The sequence below is a fragment of the Heteronotia binoei genome, chromosome 15 (assembly GCF_032191835.1).
Source record: "Heteronotia binoei isolate CCM8104 ecotype False Entrance Well chromosome 15, APGP_CSIRO_Hbin_v1, whole genome shotgun sequence".
Classification (NCBI taxonomy): Eukaryota; Metazoa; Chordata; class Lepidosauria; order Squamata; family Gekkonidae; genus Heteronotia; species Heteronotia binoei.
This window is the reverse complement of record NC_083237.1, coordinates 63,514,219-63,526,886: the sequence shown is the minus strand read 5'-3', so window position 1 is coordinate 63,526,886 and position 12,668 is coordinate 63,514,219. Positions and strand designations below refer to the sequence as shown.

The 12,668-nt window shown below is 49.4% G+C and overlaps 1 protein-coding gene across 1 annotated transcript in view; it reads right to left on the bottom strand.

Annotated features, from left to right (window-relative positions):
• Positions 1-8,641: 8,641 nt before the first annotated feature.
• Positions 8,642-12,668, bottom strand: part of LOC132584207 (26S proteasome non-ATPase regulatory subunit 11) — a 36,017-nt gene continuing 31,990 nt past the window's right edge. The window contains exons 13-14 of the mRNA XM_060256021.1: positions 10,851-10,993; positions 8,642-10,722 (exon numbers count right to left, since the gene is read on the bottom strand). Coding sequence (XP_060112004.1) covers positions 10,851-10,993 — 143 coding nt within the window. The 3' untranslated portion in view covers positions 8,642-10,722. The remainder of the gene's footprint in view (positions 10,723-10,850; positions 10,994-12,668) is intronic.

The window sequence follows — 12,668 nt, the reverse complement described above, 5'->3', positions numbered from 1 at the left end:
AACACAGCCAGTAAAAAGCTGCAAGCCCCTCATAAATATCCTTTTTGCGATAACTGCAGAAGAGCTTGTATGAACTTCATATAACTTGAAATGAATTCATTAATTGCAATACAATTCTTTCACAGCAATTTCCCTGTGTTTCAACCAAAGAAAACTGTGAAAAATAGCTGTCGAAAGATTTTCTCGAAACCGAGCAAGCTTGGTTGTAGCTTGAGGCAGGGTTCCAGTAGTAGCAGCTGAAGGAAGAGCCTACTAAATGTGTCAGCATATTTTGAGGTAGAGCAGCTGCCAGAGCCCAGTGTGGGTGGTACCTAGTGCTGGCATTCCTGATGGTAATGGCAACAGCACTCCCAACTGCATACACTTGCCAGTGCTGTTGAGGAAGGGATGTGTAGGTGGTGCAGGCAATTGAACATGGGCATTAGGAGTGCTTGCAAGCTGGAGAAGAACACACAAATAGGTGCATGCGGGTGTGTGTGTGGAAAGAGAGGACCGCCCACTTTCCACCCCCATTTTGGCTCAGCATGAGTTTCAGAGAGATTTTTCTGAAACTGAATTTACTTCCAAAGAAGAGGCAGGTTTGGGGGAGTGCCCTGGAAGTGACATCACAGGAAAAGGTGGAGTTTTGGTTCAGTGTGCCCCGGAAGTGACATCACTTGGTCCTTGACACCACAGGAAATGACATAATTCCTGTCTCCTGGCTCCACCGCCAAAGTCTCCTGGTTCCACCCCCAAATTTTAGTGGGCCACGAAGGAGAAGTGTAAAAATAACCGGGCCACGGGAAAGAAAAGTTTGGGAAACCCTGGCTTAGAGGAAGCATTGCCACTCACACAACATGGATTAGGGAACCCATCCCAGTCTTTCACTAACTAAATAGGTAAAGGTAGTCCCCTGTGCAAGCATCAGTCATTTGCGACTCTGGGGTGACGTTGCATCACAATGTTTTCACAGCAGACTTTTTACGGGGTGGTTTGCCATTGCCTTCCCCGGTCATCTACACTTTCCCCCCAGCAACCTGGGGACTCATTTTACTGACCTCGGAAGGATGAAAGGCTGAGTTAACCTCGAGCCGGCTACCTGAACCCAGCTTCCGCCGGGATCGAACTCAGGTTGTGAGCATCCATTACGTTTGTCAAAACGGCTACTGCCCTGCCTTCTTCTTCCCTCTTGTCCTCTCCTATCCCTGAAGGACCTGATCCTCCTTTGCTCAAGGCTTGTTCCTTGCCATGGAATCGTTTGCCCAAAGGAGTAGGTATGGTCCTCCAGTTTGGTTCAGGAGGTCTCCCAAATTGAGCCAAAATACCCTGAACTGGACTGGCCGGGAAGGCTGAGAACTACTGCACTCAGCTGTTAGGTTAAAGTTTCTTTTATAATATTTCTAACCTGCCCTCTCCTGAACAGACCGGAGCAGCCAAGCCAAACCAGCTGTTCAGGAAAGGTTCCTTCCCCAAACGTTGGTTTGGGGGATCCGAGCCGGGTCAAGTTCATGCCGAATTTTGGCTAATGAACTGGTTCGGGTCCATCCCTAATAGCAGGGCCCTTTTTGGAGAAAGTCCAGCAGGAACTAATTTGTCTCATTTGCATATTAGGCCACACACCCCTGACATCACCATTGTTTCACACAGTGGGGTTTTTTTTTAGAAAACGCCCAGCAGGGACTTATTTGCATATTAGACCTCACCCCCCTGACCCCAAGCCAGCCGGAACTGTGTCCCTGTATGCTCCTGCTAAAAAAACCCCTACCTAATAGGGAGTGCTGCCTCATAAGAACATAAGAGAAGCCATGTTAGATCAGGCCAATGGCCTATCCAGTCCAACACTCTGTGTCACAGAAGAACTTAAGAGAAGCCATGTTGGATCAGGCCATTGGCCCATCCAGTCCAACACTCTGTGTCACAGAAGAACATAAGAGAAGCCATGTTGGATCAGGCCATTGGCCCATCCAGTCCAACACTCTGTGTCACACAGTGGCCCCCCAAAAAATTATACACACACACACACACACACAGTGGCTAATAGCCACTGATGGACCTGTGCTCCATATTTTTATCTAAACCCCTCTTGAAGGTGGCTATGCTTGTGGCCGCCACCACCTCCTGTGGCAGTGAATTCCAAATGTTAATCACCCTCTGGGTGAAGAAGGATTTCCTTTTATCCGTTTTAACCTGTCTGCTCAGCAATTTTATCGAATGCCCACAAGTTCTTGTATTGTGAGAAAGGGAGAAAAGTACTTCTTTCTCTGCTTTCTCCATCCCATGCATTATCTTGTAAACCTCTATCATGTCACCACGCAGTCGACGTTTCTCCAAGCTAGCCTTTCAAAAGAGGACGAAGGCAGTGCCATTGGGAGGGCTTTTCAGTGATGGTTTGGCGTAGGTGACTGGAGAACTAGAGTGTGAGTGACATAGGATGGGGAGTTGTTTAAGGTAGATAAAGCGGTAACGCTTTATCCTCAGGATCTCTGTTTTGCTTACTCTCAGGTATTCTTTTGTGAGCTACTTAGAGCCCTTCCGCTGGAAAGACGGGATACTAATATTTTAAGCCAACACAATTCAATCCTGCAAGACCTGACTGGTATGTTTTTAGCTCCTGGAGTGGCAACATCAAATTTTTCTGATCAAGCAAGAAAAGTACACAATTTAACCTTTGCTATAGGAGAGAGTACCTGACCATGGGAGCAAACTATTAAGAATGAGGCCTCTGATTAATATCTTTGCCTTTGGTCACATACGTTAATTAATAGCTTTGCCCTTGGTCACGTATGTTGATTAATATCTTTGCCTTTGGTCGCAGACAAGAATCACCAACAATTTCAGCATGCTCAATTTATAATACATTATTGTTGCATTGTAATGTCAGGAGGAATTCCGGAATATCATTCGTTTGACCGCTGAGGAAGGCTGATGGGCTGGAACGCATACTGTCACGGTCAATAATGCTCATTTTCGGTTGTCACTGTACAATTTGATTCTTAATCGAGGCTAACACCAAGGCCAATATGTCTTTTTTTCAAATTTAATTCGTAATAAAACACATGTATATTTCTCAATACTTGTTTTTAACTATGGAATTGTTGGGCCCAAACATATAACTCTCCTTAATTTTTTTGGTTCTTTTTTCTTCCCTTTTTGGCTTCCAATTCATTTGATGGTAGTTTTTTCCTCCAAGGGGGAGAATGTAACATATTATATATACATATATACATTCATTCTACAGTGCAAAGAAATTAAATATTGATTTAGTAAGCCAAACAAAGTCCTGTGGAATTTTAAATACTAAGGAAGCTAAATGATGCATAAGCTTGTCATAGTCAAAGACCACTTTAGTCAGTGGCATTCAGATTTCCCCATCTCCTGTGGCATTGCTGGAGACCAAGTCCTGTGAAGAAAGGTTGAAGGAGCTGGGCATGTTTAACCTTCACATGACCATTCCCACTAGATCCTTTTAGCTGGAGGTGCCAGGGACAAGAAGAAGATATTGGATTTATATCCCGCCCTCCACTCCGAAGAGTCTCAGAGCGGCTCACAATCTCCTTTCCCTTCCTCCCCCACAACAGACACCCTGTGAGGTAGATGAAGATACTGGATTTATATCCCGCCCTCCACTCCCAAGAGTCTCAGAGCGGCTCACAATCTCCTTTCCCTTCCTCCCCCCACAACAGACACCCTATGAGGTAGATGAAGATACTGGATTTATATCCCGCCCTCCATTCCGAAGAGTCTCAGAGCGGCTCACAATCTCCTTTCCCTTCCTCCCCCACAACAGACACCCTGTGAGGTAGATGAAGATACTGGATTTATATCCCGCCCTCCACTCCGAAGTCTCAGAGCGGCTCACAATCTCCTTTCCCTTCCTCCCCCACAACAGACACCCTGTGAGGTGGGTGGGGCTGGAGAGGGCTCTCACAGCAGCTGCCCTTTCAAGGACAACCTCTGCCAGAGCTATGGCTGACCCAAGGCCATTCCAGCAGGTGCAAGTGAAGGAGTGGGGAATCAAACCCGGTTCTCCCAGATAAGAGTCCGCACACTTAACCACTACACCATACTGGACAAGACCTTCACGTGTCCATTCCTACTTGATCCTTTTGACTCAGCCTTCCATCCTTCCGAGGTCAGTAAAATGATTCCCCAGCTTGCTGGGGGGGAAAGTGTAGATGACTGGGGAGGGCAATGGCAAACCACCTCATAAAAAGTGTGCCGTAAAAACATTGTGAAAGTGACATCACCCCAGAGTCGGAAACGACTGGCACTTGCACAAGGGACTACCTTTATCTTTTTGACCAGATCAGATAACAGGTCTGAGCTACACAGCGACTCCATTCAGTCTGCTCAAAACAATGATCTCTGGCTTAACGATCGAAGTCTTGGTGCAAGAGCTCCTGCAGAATTGTCAAAAGTCTCCGAGGGCTCTCACATCCTCATGGAGCTCATTTCACCAGTGTGGGGCTGCCACCAAAAAGGTCCTTGCTCTTTTTGTAACCAGCCTGGCCTCTCTAGGGCCAGGGATTGAGAGGAGGTGTTGAGACCCTGCCTGTACTACTCTCCAAGTTCCCCCTCGTCTCCTCTGGCCTTCGGCATCCTCTCCGTGTGTGGCTCTGCCTCTTGCGCTCACCACCCCGTGTCAGAATCCCTCAGTTGCTCCCAGGTTCCAAAAGGTTGGGGAAACCTAGCTAAGAAACCTGGGGAGATTTTGAACGCAGATGACATAGCTAGGAAGGAGGCAGAATTCCACACGCCTGGAATTCCAATCCAACTCTGAATTGTAGGTTTTTATTGTTATTACTGTACCTTGTGATCCACCCTGAGCCCATTTACGGGAAAGGGCGGCATATAAGCCTACTAAATAAAGTAAAATAAAGAAAAGCGAGGATCAAAATCTACTAAAAGCAAGCCCGATTCCTGTTTCAGCAATCTTTATATTGGGATTTTGAAGCGTTCAGTTGCCAGTAATTCCAACCATCGCCTCTAAAGGCGGGCCATATCCTACTGGTACCGGGAAGGAGTATAGGGGCTTGCCTCAGGTCAGTTCCAAAATAAATTCTAGGGACAAGGCCCAGTTCAGACCAGGGCCTTAGAATCATAGAGTTGGAAGGTCCCTCTGCGGTCATCTAGTCCAACCCACTGCACAATGCAGGAAGTCCACAAATACCTCCAACCCCCTTGACTCCTCCTCCACACCCAGATGGCAAAAAACCTCCAGGCTCCCTGGCCGGAGTGACTCTCCAAACTCTAAGCTATTAGTGCTTTTGACTTGAGTGCTGGCTCATCCACAGCCATTCATAGCCAGCCTAGGTGGAGAAGTCTTATAGCGTCCCCAGATATTCTCAGGATATGAAGAGCTTCAGGTAGGTAACTGTGTCAGTCTGAAGTTGAAGAGCAAAATTCGAGTCCAACAGCACCTTAAGGGATCAGCAACATTTCCAAGGGTTTTGAGTTAGCCCTCTGACAAAAGCTTTCACTCTCAAAAGCTGATGCCGTGAATTCCCCCCCCCCCCCCAGTTCCCTGGAGGAAGTATGGGCCCTGCGGTGTTTGGACCAATTCCGCAGGGCCTGTGAGACCTTTCTCTTTAAAATGGCCTTCACTTAATGCTGAGCCAAGATAGATTCGCTGAAGATGCTTTTTAGCCGCTGAATTTTGTAGAAGATCTGAGTTATAGAAGAAGATATTGGATTTATATCCTGCCCTCCACTCCGAAGAGTCTCAGAGCGGCTCACAATCTCCTTTCCCTTCCTCCCCCCCACAGCAGACAACCTGTGAGGTAGATGAAGATATTGGATTTATATCCCGCCCACCACTCCGAAGAGTCTCAGAGCGGCTCACAATCTCCTTTCCCTTCCTCCCCCACAACAGACACCCTGTGAGGTAGATGAAGAGATTGGATTTATATCCCGCCCACCACTCCGAAGAGTCTCAGAGCGGCTCACAATCTCCTTTCCCTCCCTCCCCCACAACAGACACCCTGTGAGGTAGATGAAGATATTGGATTTATATTCCGCCCTCCACTCCGAAGAGTCTCAGAGCGGCTCACAATCTCCTTTCCCTCCCTCCCCCACAACAGACACCCTGTGAGGTAGATGAAGATATTGGATTTATATCCCACCCTCCACTCCGAAGAGCCTCAGAGCGGCTCACAATCTCCTTTCCCTCCCTCCCCCACAACAGACACCCTGTGAGGTAGATGAAGATATTGGATTTATATCCCGCCCTCCACTCCGAAGAGTCTCAGAGCGGCTCACAATCTCCTTTCCCTCCCTCCCCCACAACAGACACCCTGTGAGGTAGATGAAGATATTGGATTTATATCCCACCCTCCACTCCGAAGTCTCAGAGCGGCTCACAATCTCCTTTCCCTTCCTCCCCCACAACAGACACCCTGTGAGGTAGATGAAGATATTGGATTTATATCCCGCCCTCCACTCCCAAGAGTCTCAGAGCGGCTCACAATCTCCTTTACCTTCCTCCCCCACAACAGACACCCTGTGAGGTGGGTGGGGCTGGAGAGGGCTCTCACAGCAGCTGCCCTTTCAAGGACAACCTCTGCCAGAGCTATGGCTGACCCAAGGCCATGCTAGCAGGTGCAAGTGAAGGAATGGGGAATCAAACCCGGTTCTCCCAGATAAGAGTCCGCACACTTAACCACTACACCAAACTGGCTCTTATAGCGCCGTAATGTTAATTTAATATGTCGATTTAAATCATAGTTTTCCCTAATTGTAATTATTGTGTAGTATGGTTTTACTGCGTATTGTATTTATGTGTTGTGAGCCGCCCAGAGCCTGCCTCGGTGGGGAGGGCGGGATATAAATAAAAAGTTATTATTATTAATTTTTGAAATGTGCGAGCATGGACCTGGAAGTCATGTCAGCCTCTAGTGACTGACCCCCACTAGGGGCCTGGAGGATATTCAGAGATGTGGCTGAGTAAAGCCTGCCCCGCCCTCCCAACTGCTGGTATTCCAAGGAGGTCTCCTAGCCCAGTACTTGCCGGAGTCGGCCCAGCTTAGCTTCCGAGATCTGATGAGATCGGGCTTGCCTGAGCTACCCAGATCAGGGCTGATGCTCCGGAAATCTTGGTGGGCTTTAGTCCTGGACTCAAACCTCACTCATCCGAATATGGGTGGGTCCTCTTCCAAGCTGAGCTCTGGCAGCTACACTCTTCCCTGTGGGCGCTGGCGCTCTAAACACGGCACTGCAGGAAAGCAAGAGGTGCTCTTTGCTGATTTTAAAAGCCGAACTTAGATGTAGGGAAAGAGGCAGCCGCTAAGCAGGGCAATTACTCTACGGTGACACTTGGGAGATCTCCCACCATCGCAACTGATCTCCAGCCAACCAAGCTCAGCCCCCCTGAAACAAAGGGCTGCTGAGGTGTGCCCCGAGCCCCGCCCTCCCCAGGCTCCACCCTCCAAATCACCAGGTAATTCCTCACGCGGAACTGCCAGCCCTCTTAAGGAAGACGAGCAGCCAAAGGCCTTTAAATGAGATGCTAAATTAGCAGAAAGCCAGCATCATCTGATTTCAATTAAAATTGGCCCAGAAGGCAATTATACTTCCCCCACAGTTTTCTAAGGAAAAAAATTAGTGTATCCCTTTGAGCAGGGGTGTCAAACATGCAGCCCAGGGGCCAAATCAGGCCCCCAGAAGGCTCCTATCAGCCCCGCGAGCAACTGGCTGCCATCTGCTTCCTTCTCCCTCTCTCTTGCTTCCTTCTGCATCACAGCTTGCTCACTCGCACAGGAGCTACAGAGCAAAACCTCTGTTTACTCCATTGGCTGAGGCTCCTCCCTTGGGGATGAGGCAGAGCTTGCTCTGCCAGGCGTCTCAATCACACAGTAGAGCTACTGAGCCAAGCTTCTCTTCCTTCTTTTTTCCTGGTCCCCCTGGGGAAGGAAGGAAAGAGTCAGAGCTTCCTTTGCCCAGTTCCCTGGATCTCACGGGAGAAATACAAAGAAAGCACCTTTAAGACCAACCAGTGCTAATGTTTTAAGTTAAGAACATAACATAGGAACATAAGAGAAGCCATGTTGGATCAGGCCAACGGCCCATCCAGTCCAACACTCTGTGTCACACAGTGGCAAAAAATTTTATATATACACACACACTGTGGCTAATAGCCACTGATGGACCTGTGCTCCATATTTTTATCTAAACCCCTCTTGAAGCTGGCTATGCCTGTGGCCGCCACCACCTCCTGTGGCAGTGAATTCCACATGTTAATCACCCTTTGGGTGAAGAAGTACTTCCTTTTATCCGTTTTAACCCGACTGCTCGGCAATTTCATCGAATGCCCACGAGTTCTTGTATTGTGAGAAAGGGAGAAAAGTACTTCTTTCTCTACTTTCTCCATCCCATGCATTATCTTGTAAACCTCTATCATGTCACCCCTCTATCATGTTAAAAACAAAGCCTTTGTGTTTGTCTCTGTCATTTATAAAGTTTGTATCTCTGCTACCTAATCTTAAATAGGAACACACATGGCCCAGCCCGACAAGGTCTCATTTTTGTCAGATCACGCCCTCGTAACAAATGAGTTAGACACCCCCTGCCTTGGAAGGTTATCTTGTTTCAAGAACCCCCAGGGGCCTGAAGCTGTCAAGTTCGGCTTGCGTTTCTGCGGCTGAAGACAAAGAGACTGTTTTTGAAAAAAAAAAATTTATTTGTATGCCATCTGAACATCAGATATACCTGGTGTGTGTTAGCGTGAACCGTTTTGTACATTTGAAAGTCATGGTGCCAAAACCCTCCCCGAGACCAAACTTTAAAAAAAAAAAAAATTACCTCCCCACAACATCTGACTGGCTGAGATGAAGACAGAGCGAAAGGAAAAGGGAGAGAAGCGGGGAAAGAGGGACGAGCCGGTGGAGCGACTGCATGCAACTGAAAAAAAAACCAATATTTCTGGGAACGGGAGAGTAACTCCACAAAAGGAGGGTGAAGAAGCGGAGAGGGAGAGGAACGCAAGAGGAGGGCAGCCCAGTCAAAGACTACGCTACCTTGACGTCAGTGACGCATTAAAGAGCGTTTCGGCATACGGTGCTGGGGCCAACACGCTCCTGTCTCGAACCCACAAGAGCAGCCCCTAGAATTCCCTGCACTGTTAGGGAGCAGATTAACTGCCCCTTTTTTGGCAGCCACTGGGATGCCGCCAAGAGCCAGTGCCTCGGTGGGGAGCTCCCTACTCCCCTCCCTTGCTGGTCAGCCACCGGAGGATCACAGCGGCAGGACAGGATCCCTCTCGGCCCTGCTCCCGGGATGTCCCCGCCGGCCTCCGCTCCTGCTTCCTCCAGACGCTCTTGTCTGCGAGTTGGCAGCTGGAGGACCAAGATTTGGCCCAGGGACTGCCGTGTGATGGCTCCTAACCTAAGAGAGCTCTGCCCACTTGGCATCGTAGGTATTACAACATGACCTCCACTGCCTCCAGTCGATTGCACTGGCTTTGTTTTCTGGCAGGGAGAACTTAAGTGCTGGGATGCAAATGGGCTTAGGTATCACAGAAGAGGTGGGGGAACGAGACTCTGGGGGGGGGGCACTGCTTTTGGCAACATCTCCGTGGTGGGTGTCATGAGTAGCCAGGTCCTCAGCCCGGGGAGGGTCCCCCTTCTCCCGGCGGGTGCGCGGAGAGGGGCACAAATGGGCAGCCCAGGAACAGCTAGCCTGGGAATCCTAAAGCGCTCCACTCCCCTCTTTAACAAAAGCCAACCTTTTCAGAAACACAAGTTCTCTGTTACTCTTCCAACTAGCAAAGTATTAAAGGCAAGTAATATTTCTTGCCATTGTTGGGTGGGGGGGGGGGGGCAAATATCATGCAGTACAGAACCAGGAAACGTTCAGAGTTACTGATGAGACTGTGGTGGTCCTTTACCTTTTGACAAATCACGGGGTGGGGAGGTGGGGGAAATTCATTCAAGCAGACTCCGGGGCGTTTAAAGGCATCCAAGAATTCAACAGAGCATTTCAGACCAAGGGGCCCCCCCCACACCTTTCGTAGCTCTTTCTGTAGTGTCGCTGGCGGAGGACAGCAGGCCAATTTTACTTTGGCCGCCAGACTTTCCGTATGTCCACTCAGCCCCCGCTTTCTAACTGACAGCTCCACAAATGACAAAATTCCCACAAGGAACGCTCTCGTGTCGGAGGGGCGGTTTTGCTGACGCGCAAGGTGCTGCGGCTGGCCGCAGCTTTTGTGCGCACGAACGCATGCATGCGATAGTAGTATGTTGTACAGTGTGCGAGTGAACTGCCTTCTGTGGCAGGAATTTCGTTCCCACACGGAGCATTCCTTTCGGGGGCCGAGTTCCTACCACCGACATACAACTACCCCTCCCCCCGCCCCCCTCAAGAAAATGGGAAGCACTTGGGTTTTTTATTTAAAGGTCACAGAAGTCTCTCCTTTTATTCGGGGTTACTGCCGTGGCTTCCCCCCCTCCCCCCCCCACAAAAAACCCCCTTTTTTTTCCTTTTTAAAACATTATTTCCCCCATCCCAGTACAAAGTTCAGCGGGCGAAAGATTACATGGGAACTGGAACACGCAATCGTATAGACAGGATGGATCAGATGAGGAAGTCTTAAAACTTTCCAAGTGAAAAAGTTGAGCAAAATAGCGGGAGGGGTGTGAGGGGGGGAGGAAAAAACCGCCAGTCTTCTAGCCTTTTGTCCCCCGCCCCCTCACAAAAAAAAAAAGGTTTCACGCACCCACTCTCCAAAGCAACAGGCAACAGTTCCCAACTCTGCAAGAAAGACAAAACAAAAAAAATATATACGATGGTGCCACATGACTTAAACCGAACGGCCCTCCGCGAAGGGTCACCGAGGAATCTGTCAAAGCCCGCCGGGTGGGGCCGCGGGAGCTCCTCACCTATGTCAGCTTCTTGGCTTTGTTGTATAACGAATCCACTACTTTGCTCATGTTCTGAATGGTCTCCAGAGCCGCTTCGTACGTTTTGTCTACAGGCGGCTCGTCGAAAATGATCAGAACGCCTTCGCCTTGGTCAAGGATCCCTAACGAAAACGGGGGGGAGAAGAAGAAGAAGAAGATAGAAGAAGATATTGGATTTCTATCCCGCCCTCCACTCCGAAGAGTCTCAGAGCGGCTCACAATCTCCTTTCCCTTCCTCCCCCCCCAACAGACACCCTATGAGGTAGATGAAGATATTGGATTCATATCCCGCCCTCCACTCCGAAGAGTCTCAGAGTGGCCTACAATCTCCTTTCCCTTCCTCCCCCCCAACAGACACCCTGTGAGGTAGATGAAGATATTGGATTTATATCCCGCCCTCCACTCCGAAGAGTCTCAGAGCGGCTCACAATCTCCTTTACCTTCCTCCCCCACAACAGACACCCTGTGAGGTAGATGAAGATATTGGATTCATATCCCGCCCTCCGCTCCGAAGAGTCTCAGAGCGGCCTACAATCTCCTTTCCCTTCCTCCCCCCCAACAGACACCCTGTGAGGTAGATGAAGATATTGGATTTATATCCCGCCCTCCACTCCGAAGAGTCTCAGAGCGGCTCACAATCTCCTTTCCCTTCCTCCCCCACAACAGACACCCTGTGAGGTAGGTGGGGCTGAGAGGGCTCTCACAGCAGCTGCCCTTTCAAGGACAACCTCTGCCAGAGCTATGGCTGATCCAAGGCCATGCTAGCAGGTGCAAGTGGAGGAGTGGGGATTCAAACCCGGTTCTCCCAGATAAGAGTCCGCACACTTAACCACTACACCAAACTGGCTCTCCACACCAAACTGGCTCTCCAGGTGAGTTAAAATGTCCCTGAAAAGTGCCGCTTGGCCACAAAAGCCTTTATCTGCTGCCGCCAAAACCAACAGGGCCCGTTTCCAAGGTGGCAGAATGACTGTTCGAGAAGGGCACATGGGGACCAACAGAGACAGCTGCTTCATTGATAACCTCTTCAGTGAGGACTCAAAGCGGCTGATGTCATTTGCCCTCCCCCTCTGTTTCACCCACATAACAACCTTGTGAGGTAGGTCAGGCTGAGAGAGAAGGAGGCCCACGTTCACCCAGAAGGCGTCCATGGCAAACTGGGGATTCGAACCTGGGTCTCCCAGACATCAGCTCTGACATACCAGCTGCTCCATGATGCCGGCTCTCAATGATCTCCTCTAAGAGGTGCAAGGGGTTCCTCAGGCTTAGCTCAGTGGTCTCTCCGTTGTTTGGCCACAGTGTGCCTAACCATTCACAAACGCACATGACAACTGAGCATCCAGGAGAGCCCAATCAATTCCTCCACTGCCGAGCCATGGCTGGAGACAGGGTTCCCTCTAAGCTGAGTTAGTGTGAGCTAGCTCACCATTTTTTTTAGCTTCTGGCTCACACATTTTTGGGAATAATGGACTCAGAGCAAACGGATTTATGTCGTTTGTCACAACTTTAAAGCTAGCAGCTCTCAAAGTAGAATTTTTTGCTCACAGGAACCCTCAGCTTCAAGCAGAGGTGGCCAAACTGTGGCTTGGGAGCCACGTGTGGCTCTTTCACACATGTTTGTGTGGCTCTCAAAGCCCCCACAACCCCATCGGTCGATTTGTAGAAAGCATTTCTCTCCTTAAATCAATTTGCCAAGCCAGCTGGCAGCTTGGAGACCCATTTAAAGTTAAAGTTGCTTTCTTTCCACCTACTCTCCCTCATCTATTTTCCTTCCTTCCTTCCTTCCTTCCTTCCTTC